At 44.3% G+C, this 21,950-nt stretch overlaps 2 protein-coding genes across 9 annotated transcripts in view; one reads left to right on the forward strand and one right to left on the reverse strand.

The window, feature by feature from the left end:
* GET1 (guided entry of tail-anchored proteins factor 1) overlaps positions 1–11,438 on the forward strand; it is a 63,959-nt gene extending 52,521 nt beyond the window's left edge. The window contains exon 5 of the mRNA XM_058732038.1: positions 9,279–11,438. Within this exon, the coding sequence (XP_058588021.1) occupies positions 9,279–9,310 (32 nt within the window). The 3' untranslated portion in view covers positions 9,311–11,438. The remainder of the gene's footprint in view (positions 1–9,278) is intronic.
* The window catches only part of LCA5L (lebercilin LCA5 like), a 54,808-nt gene that overhangs the window by 31,219 nt on the left and 1,639 nt on the right, over positions 1–21,950 (reverse strand). For 2 of the 8 annotated variants that reach the window (XR_009262339.1, XM_058732034.1), the window contains exons 1-2: positions 17,240–17,764; positions 11,561–11,716 (exon numbers count right to left, since the gene is read on the reverse strand). The gene's annotated coding sequence lies outside the window, so the exon portion shown is untranslated. The other 6 variants (XM_058732031.1, XM_058732033.1, XM_058732028.1 and 3 more) reach the window with 5 other exon arrangements.

The raw sequence follows: 21,950 nt of genomic DNA on the forward strand, positions 1-21,950 counted from the left end.
ACAAGACTAACGCGGACTTCGAAGCAATGTGCTGAAAAACTGAAACTGAAATGACATTTGACGATGCGGATCCTAATTTCTCATCGGGGACGAAAGCTACCATGTGGTCCAAAGTCCTGGCAACCAAAGGCCACGACTGAAAAAGTAATTAAGACCCGGACATAGCCACTTTTATTTCGGTTAGACTTGGTCCAAATTAAGTGCAACAGAAGGTTTAATAAACATAGCAGGTCTTCACTTGTAGGTCAGGAATGTTTCACTGCAGCGAATTACTCCCCAAAGCAACGTCACACATCACTGCAGGGTTCTATGCATCTAGAATAACTTCTCGGCACTTTGCTGCTAGCACCTGGTTGACATTCAGTGAAAACAAAGGTACTGTAGTTCGCTTCCACTTTCTTTTTAAATTCTTGGTATAGAGCCTAGGCAGTAGTATTGAACTTGATTCAGCTGAATAATCTGTGTGACCAGTAAGGCTAGATGACAAGGTCTCTCACACAGACTCTCCTACACACGCCCCACGAGGTCTGCAATCCTCCATCCAGATTCCTGTTTGATCTAAGGACCCTGGGAGACATGATGGCCCGCAGCTAAATTCACACTCCCTAAGAATACAAAAGTTTCACAGGAAAGTTAGTTCTCTGAGGTACAATGAGTCCAGCTCCAAGATCGCTCAGGACAGCGACTATACTATACGTAGCTTTCGCATGCCCTTGTCCGTGGTTAATATACAAAGACTAGATTCCAATATACACAAGCTTTTTTCTTTTTTTTTCTTTTTTAAAGTAATCTCTGGACCCTACCTGGGGCTCGAACTCACCACCCCCGAGATCGGGAGTCACATGCTCCACTGACTGAGCCAGCCAGGTGCCCCTGTACCCAAACTTTTGATACTGTTGGTAAGCCTTTAGTCATCTGACGTGAGAATTTAAAATGGACAGAATGTGAACTCAGACACAAGGAGGCTCTGGAATCCTCTATGATGCCGCTGCAGGAAGGCACAGAACACCAGTTCTGTTTTGACAGCAGTTCAGAACAAAGGAACCCATCTCCCAGGTCTTTACGGGGGTTATTGTTTTCATTCAGCAACCCCACTTCCTCTGTTTCATCAAGAAGGCAGAAGAGAAATGAGCTGCCACCAGACCCTTCCCGACAGGGATCTAACGTCACTGGCTCTACTGAGAGTTTTTGGTTTTTTTCCCGAGTCAGCTTCTGCCTCTTTCTGCATTGGCTGGACTGTCAAGCTTTCTCCTCTTCTGATGAAATACATGAGGCAGTTCACCATCTCCCTACTACAGAAATCTTAGCCCAAATAATCCTAATAACATTAGTACCGTACTTCATATTTAGTGAGTGTTTTTACTTCACCCAAGCTGTGTTTGCATCATCTCATCCTGGCCACGTGAAGGGAACAGGCTCAAGCAGGTTAAGCAGTTGTCCCTGTTTTCTTGCTTCCAGGTCAGGACTTTTTTCATTAAGCATCACAACTGCAAACATCACACTGGTGGTAACATCACACATCCTAAGGCAAAGAATTGATCTTTCCAGACGCATTCTGCCATGTAACAGTGGGTAGATGCACAGGCAAAGATCCTTACTTCTGAACCTTTGCAGATGGATTAAGAAGAGACCAAGTTGCTGGTGTGCAAGATCCTGAAGGACCAAAAATGCTCTGCTGTGGCCCTCATGGCCTTGCCTGTCCTTGACCCTAGGAGCTGTCCCTCCTCACCTCTTCCCTCTCATGACTTTAGCCCCTAACTTCCTCCATGCATCTTGTTAAATCCGAATCACTGCAAGAAGCCAATGGCTGGTAATCTGTGAGACAAATTTTTGACCAGTTGTTGGCTGACCTCTGCTGCTAAAGCCCTGTAAAAATTCCCTCCTCCTTGGGAATGCAAGCTGGTGCAGCCACTCTGGAAAACAGTATGGAGGTTCCTCAAAAAACTAAAAATAGAACTGCCCTATGACCCAGCAGGGGTACCGCTAGGCATTTATCCACGAGATACAGGTGTGCTATCTCGAAAGGACACATGCACCCCCATGTTTATAGCAGCACTATCAACAATAGCCAAAGTATGGAAAGAGCCCAAATGTCCATCGATGGATGAATGGATAAAGAAGATGTGGTATATATATACAATGGAGTATTACTCGGCAATCAAAAAGAATGAAATCTTGCCATTTGCGACTATGTGGATGGAATGGGAGGGTATTATGCTAAGTGAAATTAGAGAAAGACAAAAATCATATGACTTCACTCATATGAGGACTTTAAGAGACAAAACAGATGAACATAAGGGAAACAAAAATAATATAAAAACAGGGAGGGAGACAAAACAGAAGAGACTCATAAATATGGAGAACAAACTGAGGGTTACTGGAGGTGTTGTGGGAGGAGGGATGGGCTAAATGGGGAAGGGGCTTAAGGAATCTACTCCTGAAATCATCGTTTCACTATATGCTAACTAATTTGGATGTAAATTTTAAAAAATAAAAAATAAAATAAAATTCCCTTCTCCTTCCTCAGAACTCTCCTTTGAGACAGCTATCCCAGTATTGTAGGATACAGGCTTAATTCAAGAGTGTTTTTCATTTACAGTCACAAACTGTCTAATGGTACAAGAGTGGGAGTGTGACAGTTGAAGGTGGTGGACAACTTGAAGGCAGGCTGATGTGGGCTTGAACCTAAGTCTGTCAGTTAGTGAAGTGAAATTGGCCACCTATAAGACATGAATAACAACACCGATTCCATAGGGTTATCACAGGGAGAAATGAGATAGTGTTTGTAAATATCTATCACGGCACCTGTCCCATAGCACACCATCAGCAAATACTAGTTGTCTCTTGGAAGAGTAATTCTTGAACACACACCAGGACCCTCGAGGGCCCTGCTCATGTCTTTATGTGAGAGATGCAACCAAGAGTCAGTTTGTTTCCACATCAACTATTTTACTGGGAACAATTGCTTGACAAATGGCATTTGACTGAAAACTCTCTGAAGACAGAGACTGTGTCTTGTTTCTGTTGTAACTTCAGGCCACCCACTGCTGCCTCACAACCAAAATTTGTAACCACTTGAATACGGATCACCACCATCACCCCCCCTACACTGTATGCCAAGCACAGAGGCAGCAGCTTCCATATGGCGGCTGACTTCATCATGATGACAGCCCTGTGCAATAGGGATCAGTCATCGTATTTTACTGTTGAGCAAACTAAGTAAGGCTCAGAAACATCAAGTAACCTGTCTGAGGTCACAAAGCCAGTGAGGGGGAGAACTCAGTTTTTAGGCCAGGTCTGTCTGCTGGGTTTTTTTCACCGTACCATACTACTTGACCCCAAATGGACATAATTTGACCCAACTTAATTGTCACTGCAACTGTAAAATGTTAAAGTATGTCAAGACCTGTGATAAACCTATGAGGATCACTCACTCTTCAGCTTTTCATGTTTTACCTCTAGTCTAGAGTCCAAAATCTGAGACTATATTGAAACCAATCACGTATCCCTTAACCTTTTAGATTAATCAGTACAACTCACTCAGAATCTGACATGACAGGAACAGTGAGAGATACAGATAAGGAAGTTAGGGTGAAGGAGTGTTTTTTTTCCATTCCTAGATTAGAATATTGAGGTTTGGTGATGTGCTTGTACTCCATGTACAACTTTTTTAAGTTTATTTTTATTTTATTTTATTTATTTTTTTTTTTTAATTTTTTTTTTTCAATTTATTTTTGGGACAGAGAGAGACAGAGCATGAACGGGGGAGGGGCAGAGAGAGGGAGACACAGAATCGGAAACAGGCTCCAGGCTCTGAGCCATCAGCCCAGAGCCTGACGCGGGGCTCGAACTCACGGACCGCGAGATCGTGACCTGGCTGAAGTCGGACGCTTAACCGACTGCGCCACCCAGGCGCCCCAAGTTTATTTTTATTTTGAGAAAGAAATAGAGAGCAGGTGGGGGAGGGCCAGAGAGGAAAAGAGAGAATCCCAAGGCTCTGAGCTCTCAGCACAGAGTCCAATGCTGGGCTTGAACTCACACATGCGAGATCATGACCTGAGCCGAAGTCAAGAGTTGGATGCTCAGGTGCCCCATACACGTACAATTTTTTAAAAGAAATATTCCCAGGGCTTCTGGGTGGTTCAGTTGGTTGAGCATCTGACTTTGGCTCAGGTCATGATCTCATGGTTCATGGGTTCAAGCCCCATGTCGGGCTCTGTGCTGACAGCTCAGAGCCTGGAGCCTGCTTCCGATTCTGTGTCTCCATCTCTCTCTGCCCCTTCCTTACCCACACTCTGTCTGTTTGTCTCTCTCTCAAAAATAAGTAAACGTTAAAAAAAATTGAAGAAAAATAGGGGCACCTGGGTGGCTCAGTTGATTAAGCGTCCAGCTTCAGCTTAGGTCATGATCTCATAGTTCATTAGTTCGAGCCTCACATCAGGCTCTGTGCTGACAGCTCAGAGCCTGGAGCCTGCTTTGGATTCCGTGTCTCCTTCTCTCTCTGCCTCTCCCTTTCTCACATTCTGTCTCTCTCTCTCTCTCAAAAAGAAATAAACATTAAAAATTTTTTTTTTTTTTTTAACATTTTTAATTTTTTATTTTTGGGACAGAGAGAGACAGAGCATGAATGGGGGAGGGGCAGAGAGAGAGGGAGACACAGAATCGGAAACAGGCTCCAGGCTCCGAGCCATCAGCCCAGAGCCTGACGCGGGGCTCGAACTCACGGACCGCGAGATCGTGACCTGGCTGAAGTCGGACGCCTAACCGACTGCGCCACCCAGGCGCCCCAAAAAAATTTTTTTATTAAAAAAATAAAGTAGTCCCTCTGAATCACATGCTTCCATAGGGCTAAAACGAGTTGATTGCCCCATGTCTGATACAGCAGAGAACTAGCCATCCTGGTCTCTTTGTTTAATAAACATTGATGTAACAGGAAAAAAAAAAAAAGGACAAAATTCTAACTGAAATCCATTGGAGCCAAATAAGCCTTAATATCTACCAACAGCCTCGCTCCTAAAATAATTCTGTGATTAAAATGTACTCTAATAGAAGGCTTTATAGGTTTAGCTATGGAAAAGAAGGTGGATTTGAAGTCATTATTGCTCTCCCCATATAGATTTGCAAGAGCCATAAGCCTCTGTTTTTGGCTGAATTGTCCAATGTATACAATCTCCTGTGGGTCTCTATTTTGCAAGGTCCCTATAGCTAGGAGGCAGTAACTATAGCTCCTTTAAAATGCTTGAGAAAATCGCATACAATTAAAAACATCCCAGTGAGAAGATGCCATATTAGCAAAGTTGTCCGTAATCTTTCCTGCTCAATAATTCACCGAATACAATCGGTATCATTTCCACAGGATGGGCCAAAATGCAGTCTTATATAGAAAGTATTTTTGTGAGTGTGTGGGATGGGTGGGTAGAAAATTCATCATTGTCACCAATTATCTAGTGGATGTACTGTCAGCTTGTTTTCAATAAATTTCTGGAGAACATGGTATGAGACACAGTTATTTTACTCTTGATCACTATTATAATCTAATCTATTTCACTGAAAATATAAGCAACTTCGGATTAATTACTGGGTTCACTGATCACTCTCATAATTAAATAAGCACAAATATCTAAGAATTACAAGCTGTAATTTCAATCCATATCCTTAAGATGTTATTATTTTTTTTTTTTGTAATTTACTAAACTTAAGAGTTGTCATAAGTGTTTTACACAGTGCTATATTCTTTTGAAACAATACATTTACAACCTGGTACAGCCAGGAGATGAGCTGGCTGTCCCAGTGATTTCCTACAACTCATGAATGTCAGTTGTTTATTAATATCAGCTTTTAGGTAAACTTGATGTGCTTCTTTCTGCTGTAACAAATAGAAAGGCAATTGTTCTTAATGTTAATAGCAGTCTTCGACAAAAAAACGGTCATAAGAGACACAGGGGACCAGAGGGTTTCCTATGAAGCAGTTCAGTAATGATGGTACCAACTTAATAAATTTAAATGAGTTTATTAGGTGAGTCACCAACATTTCAATCATCATTTTTAATGCATCCAGTAGGTCAACTTATTTGGCTTACTAAGAGTATATATAAGAAAACAAATTCCTAAGCAACTGAGATGCAACTGTTTTTTGTCAATCTTTTATTGAGTACATAGAAATACAGTATGAAATGACATATGATAAACTGCACATATTTAAAGTGTACAATTTGATAATGCTAGACATGTGTATATACTCGTGAGACTACCACCGTGATCAGTAGAGCCTACCTCCAAAATTTCCTTGGACCCCTGTGAGGTTCCTTTCTCCCATCCCTCCCTGCTCCTCCCTTTCCCCCCACATGACCACTGACTGTTTTGTCACTCTAGGTTTGCATCTTCTACAGCTTTCTATAAATGGAGTCGTACAGTATGCACTTTTGTTTGGCTTGGCTTCTTCGCTCAGCATAATGATTTTGAGATTCATCCAAGTTACTGTGTATATCGGCAGTTCATCCCCCCCCCCCCCAATCTCATCCGCGGTTAGTATCCAATTGTGTGACCACACCACAATTTGTTTATTCGTCCACCTGCTGATGGACTTTTCAGCTATCTTCACTGTTGGGCCATTACAAATAAAACAGCTATGGGCATTCATACCCGGGTCCTATGTATGGACATAGGATTTCTTTTTTTGGCGGGTAAATACCTAGGGGTGGGTTGGCTGGACTGTATGGTGAGTGCATGTTTAACTTCATAAGAAGCTGCCAGACTGTTCTCCACAGTAGCTGCACCATTTGGCGTTCCGGCCAGCGGTGCATGAGCTCCCGCTGCTCCACATTCCTGCTAACACTTGATATGGCCACTCTTTTTAGTTTTATTTAGAAAAAAATAATAAATAAAATAAAAACCTAATAGGTCTGTTTAGGGATGCCCTCTATGGCTTTAGTTTGCATTTCCCAAATGACGGATAACAGTGAACATCTTTTCACGTGCCCATTTGCCATCCTTGTGTCTTCTTTTTTGGGGGGATGGGCGATGAAGTATCTGTTCAAATCTTCTGTCCATTTGTAAATTGGATTGTTGGTTTTCTTATGGCTGTGTTTTCAGAGCGCTTTTATACTCTGGACATAAGTCTGTTACTGGATACATGTTTGTAAATATTTTCTCCCAGCCTGTGGCTTGTGTTTTCATTCCCCTAAAACATCTGCAGATGTTTTTAATTTTGATGAAGCCCAAATTACCAATTTGTTCTTTTACTGATTCTTCTGGTATTGCATCTAACACATTTTTACATAGCCCGAGGCCACAAAGATTTTCTCCCAGAAATTTTATAGTTTTGTTTTACTTTGATCCATTTTGAATTAATTATCATGGGTCAGAAATTGACCAGAGTTTTTTTTTTTTTTTTTTTAAATAAGGATATTTAGGGGCTCAGTCGGTGAAGTGTCTGACTTTGGCTCAGGTCATGATCTCGCAGTCCATGAGTTCAAGCCCCGTGTTGGGTTCTGTGCTGACAGCTCAGAGCTTGGAGCTTGCTTTGGATTCTGTGTCTCCCTCTCTCTGCCCCTCCCCTGCTTGCACTTCGTCTCTCTCTCTCTCTCAAAAATAAATAAATGTTAAAAAATAAATAAATAAATAAATAAGATAAAATAAAATAAGGACATCAATTGTTCCAGCACCGTTTCTTGAAAAGACCAACACTTTTTGCACTGAATTGCCTTTGTACCTTTATAACTGAGATGCCGTGTGTGAGTCTATTTCTGAGCTCTCTTTGGCTCTGCTCACCTAGTTCTCTATCTTTACATTGACACTTTACACACCTTTCTTGTTACTGCAGCTCTATAATTAATCTTTTTAAAAATTATTTTTTTTTTAATGTTTATTTTTGAGAGCGAGACAGAGTGCAAGTGGGGAGGGACAGAGAGGGAGACACAGAAGCCGAAGCAGGCTTCAGGCTATGAGCTGTCAGTACTGAGCCTGATGCGGGGCTCAAACTCATGAACCATGAGTTCATGACCTGAGCCGAAGTCAGATGCTTCACCGACTGAGCCACCCAGGCACTCCTATAATTAATCTTAAAATGGGATAGCATTAGTTCTCCAACTCTCTTCTTTCTTTTCAAAGTTGTTTGGCCATTTTATTTAGGTTCTCTGAGTTTCCATGGGAATGTTAGAATCAGCTTGTCAGTTCCCTGAGAAAAGCCTCATGGAATTGTCACTGTGATTGTGAGTCTACAGATAAATTCATGGAGAACTGACACCCTGACAAAAACAGCTCTGGTTTGTTAGGCCATCTTCTGTAGTTTGTAGTGCATAGATCTCTTTCATATTTTTTTTCAGATTTATCCCTATTTCATATTTTTGATAACTGCTATTATACAGGTATTGTTAAGTAGTATTATCTTTTAATGTCAATTTCCAATTGTTTGCTGCTAGTATACAGAAAAACAATTGATGTTCGTGTATTGATGTCGTATCCTGTAAACTTGATCATTGGTTCTGGTAGCTGTTTTATAGATTTCATCACAGATGATGATGTCATCTGTAAATAAAGAGGGTTGAATTCTCCTTTTCTAATATGGACCCTTTCATTTCTTTTTCTTGCCGGACTGGTTGGCAGAATCTCCAGTACAATGCTGGACAGAAGCGTTGCTAAGAGTTGACGTCCTTGTCTTGCCTTGGAGCTGAGAAGGAGACTGTCCAGTCTTTCACCGTTAAGTGTGATGTTAGTTGTAGGTTTTTCCTTTATTAGACTGAGGAAGTTCCCTTCCATTCATTATTTATCTAGGGAAGTAAGGCAAATCTTGAGGGAAAAGTGGGAAGAGAGAGGTTATCAAGAGAGAGGGGGAATAAATAAAAGGGAGAAGCAGAGAAAGTTAGGATATGAGGGAAGTCCATTTGGGGCTCCTGCTGAAAGTCTAGGGAATATCCACCAGGGAAACCCTTTCGCCACCCAGCTCAGGAAATGGACATCTGCCTCATACAGTACAAGCAGGCACTACATGCTAGAACACAGAAACAATGCTTTAATTTCCCAAACCAGTTCTATTCCTGAATCTTTCTGTAAGAACCACTTTGGGCTCCCTTAGATTCTGTCTGTACTATACTGGTTTTAGGAAAGGGTAGTCAGGCACTATCTGGAAGACTAGGAGGCTTCTTTGCTGGTTGTCAAGGGGCAGAGGCCGCATCCCTTCTGTCATCTACTGAATGGTAACAATCACCTAACTGTAGACCTTCAGTCAGCTGGGGAAACCACCAGGTGATTCCTCTACATTGTCACTTTTCCTTCCCTAGAGAGCCCTGGAGCATGCCAGTGCCTCCTGTGATGAAGAAGGGAGTCCTCATATACCTTTCTGAGGCTGTCTTTGGAATGTGCTCAGTGTGAGTGGTAGCTTCTCAGATGGCTCCCACAGACTCCCATTTCCTGGGACTCATGTCCTTGTGTGATCCCCTTCCCTACGGTGTGACTCAGATGTCACTTTCAAGATGAGATTAAAAGGCTTTGATTTCTGTCATCACCTTCTCTTTTTCTCTCACTTGCTCACATTGATGGAAGCCAACTGCTATGTTGTAAGCAGACCCACGGAGAAGTACACATGACAAGAAACTAAGGCCTCAGGCCAATGGCCAGTGAGGAACTGAGACCCTCAGTTGAACAGGCTGTGAAAAACAGAATCCTACCACCAACTGCTGGAGTGAGTTTGGAAGCTTGGAACTTCCCCCAGCTGAGTCTGGGGATTATTACAGCCCAAACTGATGTGTTGACTACAGCCTTAAGAGACATCCTGAGCCAAGGAACCCAGCTATGCCCAGATTCCTGACCCAGAGAATAATAAATGTTTGTCGTTGTTTTTCCATCCAGTAAGTGTTCATTTGAAATTGGAGACAGACTTATAATAGAAAACTTCTGTGTCAATCTACTTTAGGAGGTTACAAAATCAACAGTGATCTTGTAGAACATGGGAGAATAGGATTTAATGCTAAATATCTTATTTAGGTGAACAGATGCTTTCTAGAATGTTTACTTGATTCTGAAAGAAATCTGTATAATGCCATATTTTCTCTATCTCTAATCCATTAATTTTAATCAAATCATGATCTTAAAATAATTTTTTGGAGTGGTGGCCAACCACACTATTGTTTTAAGCTGTTAAGTTTTTTGGGTCATTTGTTACACAGGCATAGATAATTAATACACTCAGACATGTCTTCTCAGGATGGTTCAGTTACCAGAAGAATTACTTGAGCTTAACATAAATTACACCCACTAAGGACACAGAACATTCTTAGAATTTTGCAAGTCTCATGACCCCAGAACTGTTCTATAATTTCTATCTGTAGGACCCAAATTTGGGCCTATTTGGGTTCACCTTTGGTAATTCCATTCTTTTTCATGAAACGGAGTCTGAGAAGTCTCATCAACAATGTCAAATGAACTGTATTTTTGGATATTACTAGCTGGCAACGAGATGTGCCACGAATGCATATATCAATCAGCTCTCTGGAATATTCAGTCTGTTAAATACCAGTTTTCTCACTGATCTGTTAAAGATGGATGGATTGGTGACTAGTATCAGGTCCATAAATACCCTTTTAAGTTGATGAAACTGTTTCTGTGTGTCTTTGTATTAACATAACTGGTCTTACCTCATTGTTATTAATTAAAAAATGTATGTAGGCTCCACACATGGATTTCTGATTATGTGGTGCATTACTGAAAAATCAAAGTCTTAGGCCAACCATCTAATGTTCTTCTGACTTTATTGACCAATTAATTAATGAAAATGTCCAATCAAAGAACGTTTACTTAGTGTCTACTAGGCACTGGGGTTATGAAAAAAGCAAACTTCTGCCTTCAAGGATTTAAAAATAAGCCGTTAGTAATTATGTTATTATTCTTACTATAGAGTGAGCATACTAGTTTTTGATATACTGAGTTTATGGTGGTGTATAGTTCAGATTTTGGCAAGATTTATATTTTGAACACTAGTGTTTACAGTATAAAAGTTCCTGTTTGGGGCACCTGGGTGGCTCAGTCGTTTAAGGGTCCAACTTTGGCTCAGGTCATGATCTCACAGTTTGTGGGTTCGAGCCCCACATCAGGCTCTGTGCTGATAGCTCAGAGCCTGGATCCTGCATCAGATTCTGTGTCTCCCTGTCTCTCTGCCCCTCTCAAAAATAAACAAACATTAAAAAAAAGTTCCTGTTTTATTGCTCTTGAAGCATAATTGCACATGTTTCTATCATGACAGGGTTGATAGTAGTTTCTTTGCTGTTATGACTCAGGAACACAACTTACAATCAAAAACACGGCTTGAATGGAGAGAATGTAACCCGACTAATGCTATGCTTTCCTGGAATGCGCCACGTAAAGGCATGGCTGCCCAGAACAACAATAAATTTGTATATCATGTTCTTTTAATTACAGAATTGGAAATAAAAATGTTCAAGATCGAGATGCACATTTGAATCATTTGAAAACTACATTTTTTTGTGTGTAGTTGTCTTCAATTCTGCTTTTGTGACAAAGCAGACAAAAAAAATGCCAAAATGTTTTAAAATGAATTAACGCATACCTGCTGTCCTTCATCAAACGTTCTTAAGATGTATGACGATTAACTATACATTCTGAGTGGACGGTCCTTCACACCACAGTATTTAGGAGGTCTCCAGGGTAGTAGTTTTTGACATGTTTTGGTCTCTTTTTAAGGAAAGAATATACTTCAAAAAACCTAGAATAACATCACAAAAGGAAAATGTCAAGATGTCACAAGTGAACATTTATATGAGAAGAATCAGTTACAAGTTTTGAATTGGTATTAATTTATATCTACTCCTTTGTATATGGTTTGCTGTCTACTCCACACACTAAGGCTTCTTATCAAAGTCAATCAGCTCTTTGCAGTTGATCAGGAAATGGGATTCGAAGGAGCCACAACAGAGCAGCGCCTCTGAAAATGTTGTGGGTAGAACAAAAGGTTGTGTGGCTCAACTTGCCTGTTCTTTCTCTCCACTGCAAAGTTGAACATGAGTAACCAAAGTTTTTGGGTTACCTGTTACTTATCTGCAAACAACAAAAATAAGGAAAGGAAGACTCTCCTGCTACTACTGGTGGGCACTGGATCTTAATTTAGAAGCACTGATATCACAGACATGGTATTATACATCGCAACTTGCTCTTCAACCGTCTCACAAATTACTACATTCTTGGCTATTACTACAACCAGAAAATCCCAATTCTTTTTTTTTTTTTTTTAAAGAGAACTTAGCTTTAAATTTTTTTTTTTCAACGTTTTTTATTTATTTTTGGGACAGAGAGAGACAGAGCATGAACGGGGGAGGGGCAGAGAGAGAGGGAGACACAGAATCGGAAACAGGCTCCAGGCTCCGAGCCATCAGCCCAGAGCCTGTCGCGGGGCTCGAACTCACGGACCGCGAGATCGTGACCTGGCTGAAGTCGGACGCTTAACCGACTGCGCCACCCAGGCACCCCAGAAAATCCCAATTCTTAAAGTAAATATTCTGTAGTGAAGCTGTAACGCATTCAGGAGAATGATTTAGTTTTCAAAGGCTACAACTAGGTTTCCCACCCTAAATTATCGTGTGGGGAGGTAACTATTCTTAACCAGTCCTGCTTTATGGAAAACAATAGCTGACGTTCAAGTTTTCCCTCTTTTCTGATCCATTCTCAACGCTCGCTACTTCCTTTCCCACTTTACTTTTCCCTGTAGCAGGGATCATTATCTGACACAATCTGTATTATTCTCCTTTAGCTTATCCGTTGCCTGACTTCCCCACTGACGTGTGCTTCTTGATTACAGTATGTTGACTGTTGTGTCTACTGCTGCAGCCCCAGTGCCCAGAAGAGTTCCCAGGGAAACATAAGTGTTCAATAAATATGATTAAGTAAATTAATGGTGAGAGTGCTTCTTTCTTAGCTCCCTTAATTCCTGTCTCCATGCCCATTACTCCTGACAAGCTTTGCACTGCTGCTGACTCAACTTAAAATGCCCTAAGTGCCCTTTAAATGAACGCTTTTCCAATACGGTAAACAAATAGATGTCTCAAACTCAAAAGCCAGCCTCATGCTTACTAGTGAAACATGAACGTACCCTCCCGCAAGGACTAAGATAAGGATGCCCACTATCACTTCTGCGAATGAATACTGTCTTGGAGGCAGCAGGCAATGAAATTAGATGTGAGAAATAAGAGGAATAAACATTAGGAAAGAAAAGCCCAATTATATACTGTGCAAATTACTATCATGTGCAGACGACATGACTGTATACTTAGAAAACTCTAAAAACACTCTAAAGAATATTTAATAAAACTGTAGTTAAGTGGATATAAAAATCAATCTTTTCTATATGCAAATTAAGATGACTTAGAAAATAGATGAGGGGCACCCGGGTGGCTCAGGCGGTTGAGCGTCCGACTTTGGCTCAGGTCACGAGCTTGTGGTCCGTGAGTTTGAGCTCCGCATTGGGCTCTGTGCTGACAGCTCGGAGTCTGGAGCCTGTTTCAGATTCTGTGTCCCCCTCTCTCACTGCCCCTCCCCCACTCATGCTCTGTCTCTCTCTCTCTGTCAAAAATAAATAAACATTAAAAAAAATTAAAAAAAAAAAAAGAACTAACGCTGATTCAGAAGAGAGGGTGTTTGCTCTAAAGAAAAGGCATCTGAATGACATAGCAGACCTTCCAGTACAGCTGGCTGCTTGATGTCAACTGTCTAAGGTCTAAAGTTAGCTCATGTTCTCAATAACTTCTAAGATCCAGTCCAGCGTGAAAAATCCGTAAATTAAACATATTTACATATATCGGAAATTTCAAGCCTTGATAACGTGAAAATGTGTCATGTTCAGCGTTTGGCTGGTTATAGACAAGCGATGTAGGTTTTGGTCATCTTACAACTTGATATTATTTATTTTTTGACAAAAACTTTGAATTCATTCCCAGACCGAGTGTCCCCAAGAAGTGCCTTTGGGATGAAAAAGGAGAAACCGGGCCTCTCTGCTCCCACCAAGTGGTGGCTAATGCAGTTCACCGCCTGACGCTAAGAAACCAAATGTGAGTTTAGGGCTACATTTCTAGAAGTGTGCATTTGCAGCTCCCCCTCCTGGCCACGGCCACATTTCCTTCTAATTTTCAGTGTTGACCTGGTAATTTTTTCCTAGAATTTTTCTTCTATTTTAATAAATCGTACTAAAATACCCTACATTTGATGTATCTCACACATCAAAATATTCATTTCATTCATTCTTTCAACACAGATTTGGGAGCTTTCTGTGCACCAGGAACTGCATGAGGTGTGGGGGGTGTAATGAACGCGAACAGAGATGTTTCTCTTTTCATGGGGCTTTCATGCTGGCAATAAAATAATCACAATAGTGACTGTTGTAAATGTTTTAGAGGAAAGAGACACAACTCTCTGAAGCTACATGACAGAGAAACCTGACCTGGACAGTGACCATGGAGGTTCTAGAGAAGGACCATCAGAGCTAAGACAGGTCGGTGGGGGCTACCCACGCAAAAAGGAATAGAGGGTAGGAGGGAAGTACACTGGATAGAGAGAGTAGACACTTTCAAGGCCTGGTGGGCGGACGAGGCCCATTGGCTGGGTCCCAGTGGTCCCAGAGCCTCCCGAGGTCGGTGGGGGTGAGCCGCTGCAGGCTGACAGGAGGGCAGGTGTATGATTTGGGCCATTAATCCACGAGCAATGAGAAGCTAGCAGGGAGCAAAAGCGGGAGGCTGGGGAAGAATGCCATCATTTGCTCTGCTTTCTGAAGGTCACTCCTGCTGCAGTGTGGAGTGCAGAAGAGACAGAAGCCAGAGGAGAGGATTCCGGAAGGCTGGAGAAAGAAGCTGGCAGCTTGGGCTAAGGTGCCAATGGCGACTGAGAAGTGAAAGATGCACAGGAGACAATGTCACCAGGGCTTGGTGACCTGCCGGATGCTGGGGGAGCGAAAAGGCCAAGGAGGAATCCTTGCTGCCAATGCGAGAGGCCCCGGCTGGGAGGGGTGGTGGGAGACTGGTCTTGGGCACGTGGAGCTGGTGTCGGAGACGTATTAAGAGGAAAGGCCATTCCGCTCGTCGGACATATGGGTCAGCTCAGAGGGCCCAGCTGGAGGGATGAAGTTGGGAGTCCACACGGATGGGGATTCACGTAGATGGTGTGCATAGATCTGTGCCCAATCTCGGATTATGGGGGGGCACGGGAGAGAACGCTATGAGAACAGACTGAGCTCTGAGGAACTGCAAGACCAAGGAGCCCCTGAGAGGAGGGCGAGCCAGCACAGTAGCGGGAGAAGCGGGGGGAGGGGGGGTGTTTGGGGCCAAGAAGCCAAGGGAGGACAGTGCTTCAAGAACCGGGAGCAACAGTGTCAAATGCGAACGCTGCCGGAGACCGAGCAAGAAGAGGCCTGGCAATGTCGGATCAGTGGCTTTTGTTCTGGCACATGGAGATGAGGGCGGAGGGCAGACTAGAGCGGGCTAAGGAATGAGACGCAAGGCATGGATACACGGAAGGTGGCAATTCTTTAAACCAGTTTGCCTGTCGAAGGGAACGAGACCTTGGGCGATAGCTGAAAACGAAAGGGAACAGGGGGTCAAGGGAGATTTTTTTCTCTCTTCCGGGATGGGAGACTGGAGCATGTTGAAAAGCCAAGGGCAAGAGCCAGTTGAGACACAACAGGTGACAGCTGAGAGTGAGAGCGTAGGTTTCGGACAAGCAGGTGAGGGTGGGATCCAGGGCACAGGGAGGGTGGCCGGGGATAGGACGATGTGCACATAGATGTAGGTAAGGCTTGCAGTTGTGGTGGCTGGAGCTTGAGGGGATTCCCGTCAGACAAGAAGTGACGGCAAGAGGGGGAGGTGTGAGGTCAAAGCTGAGGTTTCCGATCGGCGATATCCTGTGGACCCTCCACGAGTAGCAGCAACCCTACCCTGCTACTTTGGCCAACTGGAGCTTCCCTCGGTGGAAAAAGAAAAAGTGGGGCCTGGGGGTTTACGACTGCCAGGGTACAGGTGCGTGGGGGCCAGGAGCTCCCCGAGGGCAAGGACCTGTCCTATCAATCGCTGCATCACTCTGTGCCTGATGGACTGGAGTACCAGTGCCCAGGCACTTACTACCAACATGACCAGCACTGGGATGATCATTGATCTCCATTTCAATTCGCCTCTTTTGGTGCTTCTCTAAAAAACCAAAGATGAAAGAGAAGGGAATAAACAGAGCCTAAATTCCTACATGCCTTCTTTTTCTCACTTAAAAGGAAGCTCTGGATTTTTTTTTTTTTTTTTTTTTTTTACTCTTCTGTACAGCCAGTTTTAAAGTTCTTGTCAAAGTTCAATCCAGGGACACACTCAGGTACCCAAGAAAGCTGAGGGGCATCTTTCGATTTTTAGCTTGTTAATAGTAAGGTGTTTATGTAGCTTTGGCTACCTGGTTTAAAAGTCGAAATCTTCAAAATACGTATTAAAAATTATTTTCATCTATGGAAACTATGAAATTCCTATCTTTAAAAGAAAGCCTTATTCACTTGAAACAACAGAAAAAAGGTAAGACTGTCTACATTCAAGGGAGGGAGGGCACACATAAGCACAGAGACCAATTAAGAGGCTACTGAAATAATCCAGGCGCCAGAGGACGGTGGCCTGGACCTGGGTTATGATACTGGGGGTTTGAAGAAAAGACAGGATTGTGTCACCTATTCAGAGTACATTATGAAGGATGTGTTGACAGACTGAACGTAGGAAGGAGAAAGACGTTTCTGGTTTCCAGTAATGGGGTGGGTAAAAGTGTGGGAAGAGCAGGTGTGAGGGACTGTCAGGGGGTGCCTTAGACATCCAAGTACAGTCGCGGGCAGGCAGTTGAGTACACGGGTCTCAGGTTCAGTGTTAGGTCAGGGCTGGAGATAGATACTTCTGGGGCTCATTGGCATTTAGATAGGATTTGAGCCTGACACTGGATGGATTCGTGTAGGGAGCCAGTGTAGATAGAACATAGGTTCAAGGTCATGTTCAGCAGTGGAAAACCCCATCCTAAAAAAGTCACCTGTTGGCACAAGCGTAGCAATGGAATGTTAAAGCGCCGAGGGGAAACTGGACAAAGAGCTCCAAGGCTGAGCGAGTGAGGGACACACACTGCGGAAATTTCAAAGAATTCCCATTGCCACGGGCTGAGGATAAGGAAACGTCAGCGCTAAGGTTAGACCGGTGTGGGCGGGGCGGGGAACTAAAGCAGGAAGGTAGACACGAACCTGCCCGCATCAGTTTCAGACAGCAAAAAAGCATCCGGCGAAAGCCTGCAGGTCGGGGATGAGGGGTGAAAGCGGCCCCGCGCTACCGCTACGGGGGTGGGTGGCGGACACGACCCGGCCCCTTTCCCTGGCGCCTGGCGGTACGAGGGCCGGTCGGTTGGGGCCGCCCCTGCCCCAATGCCCCCGGGCGGCCAGTCCGCGTGGCGGGCCCGCAGTCGGGGGACAAGGAATGGGGGCGCGGCGTGGGCGGGTGAGGGCGCAGGCCCCCTACCCGGGCTGGGCGGGCACGGCTTGGGCAGGCGTGGGCAGGCGAGAGCCTAGGCCCCCTACCCCGGCTGGGAGGGCACGCCGACGCCGGCTCTTCACCAGGCGGCGCTCTGCGGGAGGAGGCGGCCGGCGGCCCGGCTGCGTTACTAACGAGAGCGAGGCTGCGCGGCCCTGGCTGAGCAAGGGGCCAGGGCTGAGTGACCGGCGGCACCGGAGGGCCCGGGGGCTTGAACGGGGGGACCTGGCTGGGACTGGACAGGGCAGTTACCTGCTCCGCGCGGCTCCCGCGGCCCCCCCGCCCCCCGGCTCCCGCGCGTCGCCTTGGAAACCCGCGCGCGAGGCCTCCTGGGACTGGCTGAGCCGCGGGGTAGGGCCGCGGGCGCCGCGAGGTCCACGCGCTTGCGCACTGCTGAGCGGAGCGTAGAAAAGTCGGCCAAGTAGCCTCTCTCGCGTGCCCACCTGTGCGCTCACGCTCTCGGTCGCGCTCGCCCCTGTACCGGTGTTTTGAATCCGAGTCCCCTGCGCGTATGTGGTTCCCATGCCTGCGCGGTGCGTGGACCCCGAGCTGGGCGCTCCAGGTTGGCTGCAGGCAGGTTGGGAAAGAGTGGACCCTGCCAGGCGGGTGTAGACGCTGGGTTCCCCGGGAAGGGGGTGAGCCCAGGCAGGCGGGCGTGGAGTCATCGTCCCTGTCTGGAAAGGGAGTGGACAGAGACCAGAGAGCTCCTGTCAACCTCTCTTTACAAAGATGGATTTCTATGGTAAAAAGAAAATCGGATCCCCAAATAATGCGTGTTTGTTGTAGAGAATTTAGAACATACAACAAAGTACGAAGAAAAATTTAAAATCACCTAGATGATGGAATTGCAGGTGATTTTTAATGATAACCTAGGAATTTTAAATGACTGCATAGGCAGAGTTAACGAACATTTTTTTTCTTCCCTTTTCCCTCATTGTATTAATGGCATGTTTAGTATCCACGTAATTGAATCTTTGAGGTGTGACAATTAAAGGGAAATCTCACTAAAGTAGCTCTGAGACTGGAGGGGGAAGCCCTTACCACTCAACTCAATTACAGGCTCCAACAGAAGACTGTCCACAGGAAAGAATGATCGATTCCAGCCCCAACAGGGAAGATGTGCACTGCGTCTCCGGCAAGAAATTGGCCACTCCTGCAACTCAGTCAACGAGAATCGGTCCTCACCCTGAACTCTTGCTTTCCTGGATGTACTTTTGAGCCGTTCTCAACTTTTTCCTTCTCCATAAAATACCGTTCCTCTCCTGTTTGTTGGACTTGCCTAAGGTTTTGCCATCGTTCAGACGTCCCAAGTTGCAATTCCCTGTTATTTCCGAATAAACCCATTTGCTGGTAAGATAACTGACAGTTTTATTTTATTTTACTTTATTTTAATGTTTATTTACTTTTTGAGAGAGAGAGAGAGAGACAGAGCGCTTGTGGGGGACGGGTAGAGAGCGAGGGAGACATAGAACCTGAAGCAGGCTCCAGGCTCTGAGCTGTCCTCCCAGAGGCCAACGCCGGGCTTGAACCTACGGACCCTGAGAACATGACCTGAGCCGAAGTTGGATGTTTAACCTACTGAGCTACCCAGGCGCCCCCTGAGAGTTTTGTTTTTAAGGTTAACAGAGGTCACTCCTGACTCCTTAGAACAAATTCCTACATGTGAAATTGAAGGATCAAAGGATATGCCCACTTTGAGGCTTTTCAAAGGTGTATGAAAGTTTGCCTTCCAGGCAAATGTCTCCAATCCTTAACCCACGTTGGGGATAATCTTTTCCTAAGTTTATTTATTTATTTTTAAGTTTATTTATTTTGAGATAGAGAAAGAGTGTGAGCAAGGGAGGGACAGAGAGAGGGTCTGAACAGAGCCCGACGTGGGGCTCGAACTCATAAACCATGAAATTGTGACCTGAGCCGAAATCAAGAGTCAGTTGCTTAACTGAGTCACCCAGGCGCCCATGGGAGAATCTTTTAAATTAATTTCTTTAAAAAACGTTTGCGCATTTTAAGTTGACACTTTATTTTGATTTTATTCACATCTTTGATTGCTAGGAAGGACACTTTTTTTTTTTTTCATATTTTCAGTAACCATTTGTACCTACTTTGTGATTTGCCTTTTTCTGCCCTTTGCCCATTTTTCACTTGTGTTCATCTTTGTAGAACTTTTGATGTTCTGTGAAACTCAGGTCTGGCATGCGAAAACTTGGTCTGTGGTATATGTTATAAATATTTCCTCCAGTTCGTCACTTGCTTTTAAATTTTGTTTGCAATGTATTTTGATATTTGTGTAGAGTCAGCTTTATCACATCTTCCCTTTATGGTTTTGGCATTTGGATTTTAAGTAATAGGGGCAGAGGGCATTTCTACACTGACACTGTTTACATCTAGTGTTTTAGGGGTGGGGGGGGGCAAGGCTTCCCCTTCAGGTCACCATCCCTTCCTTCTTGTGCTGTTAGAGTGCCCACTCTTAATGTTGGTGGACTGTGTTTCTACAACCTTAGGTGGCGAGTTATTATTCCTATAAGGTGGGTGGTGGCAGTTTTTGTTGGCGCTGAGTCGGGCAGCAAGCACCTCCAGGAGGACCCGCATCAGACAAGTGTCACCCTAGACTTGACATTCATGGAAAGATGCCTGCTTTCTGGCTGCTGGTGCTGCCGCGACAGTAAAAAAAAGCGGCAGTTTATTATTACATGACCCTCCCAATGCCGGTACTCAGGACTGGAGGAACCTGAAAGATGGAGGTTCCTCAGAACTTCCTTTCCCATCTGAAGGGTCTCTCCTTTTCTTTGCTAGCTGGTCTCAGTCTATAGCCTTCGTTTCTGCCTTTACATCTGTGTCCACCTGTGTTATGGAAGGGGAGAGACCCCGGGGCAGTGCAAAGCTGAAGAAATGCCTTTTAGTAATTCCGATACATATCGACATATGCCCTTACTACTCTGTATTAGTTTACTGAGTCTGCTGTAACAAATCACCAAAGACCCAGTGGCTTAAAACAACCACAGTTGTACAGGCGGGAAGTCTGAAATCAAAGTGCCGGCAGAGCCATGCTCTCTCTGAAAGCTCTTGGGGAGAATCCTTTCCTTGCCTCTTTTGGCTCCTGGTGTTCCTTGGCTTGTGACAGTACTACTCAGATCTCTACCCTTGCTTTTACAAGGTGTTGTTTTTTTTTTTCTCTCGGCGTGTCCCTCCTCTTTTTGTAGGGACATCAGTTACTGGGTTTAGGGCTCACCCTAAATTCGGGATGATTTCATCTCAAGCTCCTCAACCAACTTCATCTGCTAAGATCCTGTTTCTAAATAAGGTCACGTTCTGAAGTTTAGGGTGAATGTGAATTTTGGGGGGGACACTATTCAACTCACTTCTGAGCGGTTACTCTGGTAGTCACCGCTGTCATGCTACATCAAATATGCCTTTACAGGGGCACCTGGGTGGCTCAGTCGGCTAAGCATTCGACTTCAGCTCAGGTCATGATCTCACAGTTCATGAGTTCGAGCCCTGTGCCGGGCTCTGTTCTGACAGCTCAGAGCCTGGAGCCTGCTTCGGATTCTGTGTCTCCCTCTCTTTCTGCCCTTTTCCAGCTCACACTCTTTCTCTCTCTGTCAAAAATATATAAACATTAAAAAAAAATTAGATGAAATCAGTCTTTCATTACGTATGTGTACATTGTACACTTCACATATCTTACAATTTTATCTGTCAATTATACCTCAATGAAGCTGAAGAACATTCTTTTAAAAAATGAGGTCACATCTATAATTGCTGTCATTTCACTTAGTATCAAGGACTTGGGATGTGAAATGATTAGCCTTCTACCTCTTCACTGGAGCATACAGCTTATTGCTGAAGTGGATTTTCTAAGTCAGAGATTTGTTGAGCTTTATTTTTTTTTTATTAAAAATTTTTTTAATGTTTTTATTTATTTTTTAGAGAGAGACAGAGAGTACAAGTGGCACTTGAGTAGGGAGGAGCAGAGAGAGAGGGAGAGAGAATCCCAAGCAGGATATGTGCTGTCAGCACAGAGCCAGACTCGGGGCTTGATCCCATGACCTGTGAGATCATGACCTGACCTGAAATCAACAGCTGGACACTTAACCAACTGAGCCACCCAGGCACCCCTTGTTGAGCTTTATCACTTGGGGGGGGGTGTGCCTGGGTGGCTCAGTTGGGTGATTGCAGCACAGGGCATATCTCACAGTTCATGAGTTGGAGGCTTGCATCTGGCTCTGCTCTGACAGTGGGGCTCAAACCTACGAACCGTGAGATTGTGACCTTAGCTGAAGTTGGACGCTTAACTGACCGAGCCACCCAGGCACCCCTATCAATTCATTATTAAAAGGATAATTCATAGTGCAAGGAGAGGGCACTAGGAGTTTGAGGGTAGTGTATCAGGAGTTTCTCTGATGTGGTGCAGAGACAGATGGGTTGGGT

The sequence above is a fragment of the Neofelis nebulosa genome, chromosome 5 (assembly GCF_028018385.1).
Source record: "Neofelis nebulosa isolate mNeoNeb1 chromosome 5, mNeoNeb1.pri, whole genome shotgun sequence".
In the NCBI taxonomy this organism is placed as follows: Eukaryota; Metazoa; Chordata; class Mammalia; order Carnivora; family Felidae; genus Neofelis; species Neofelis nebulosa.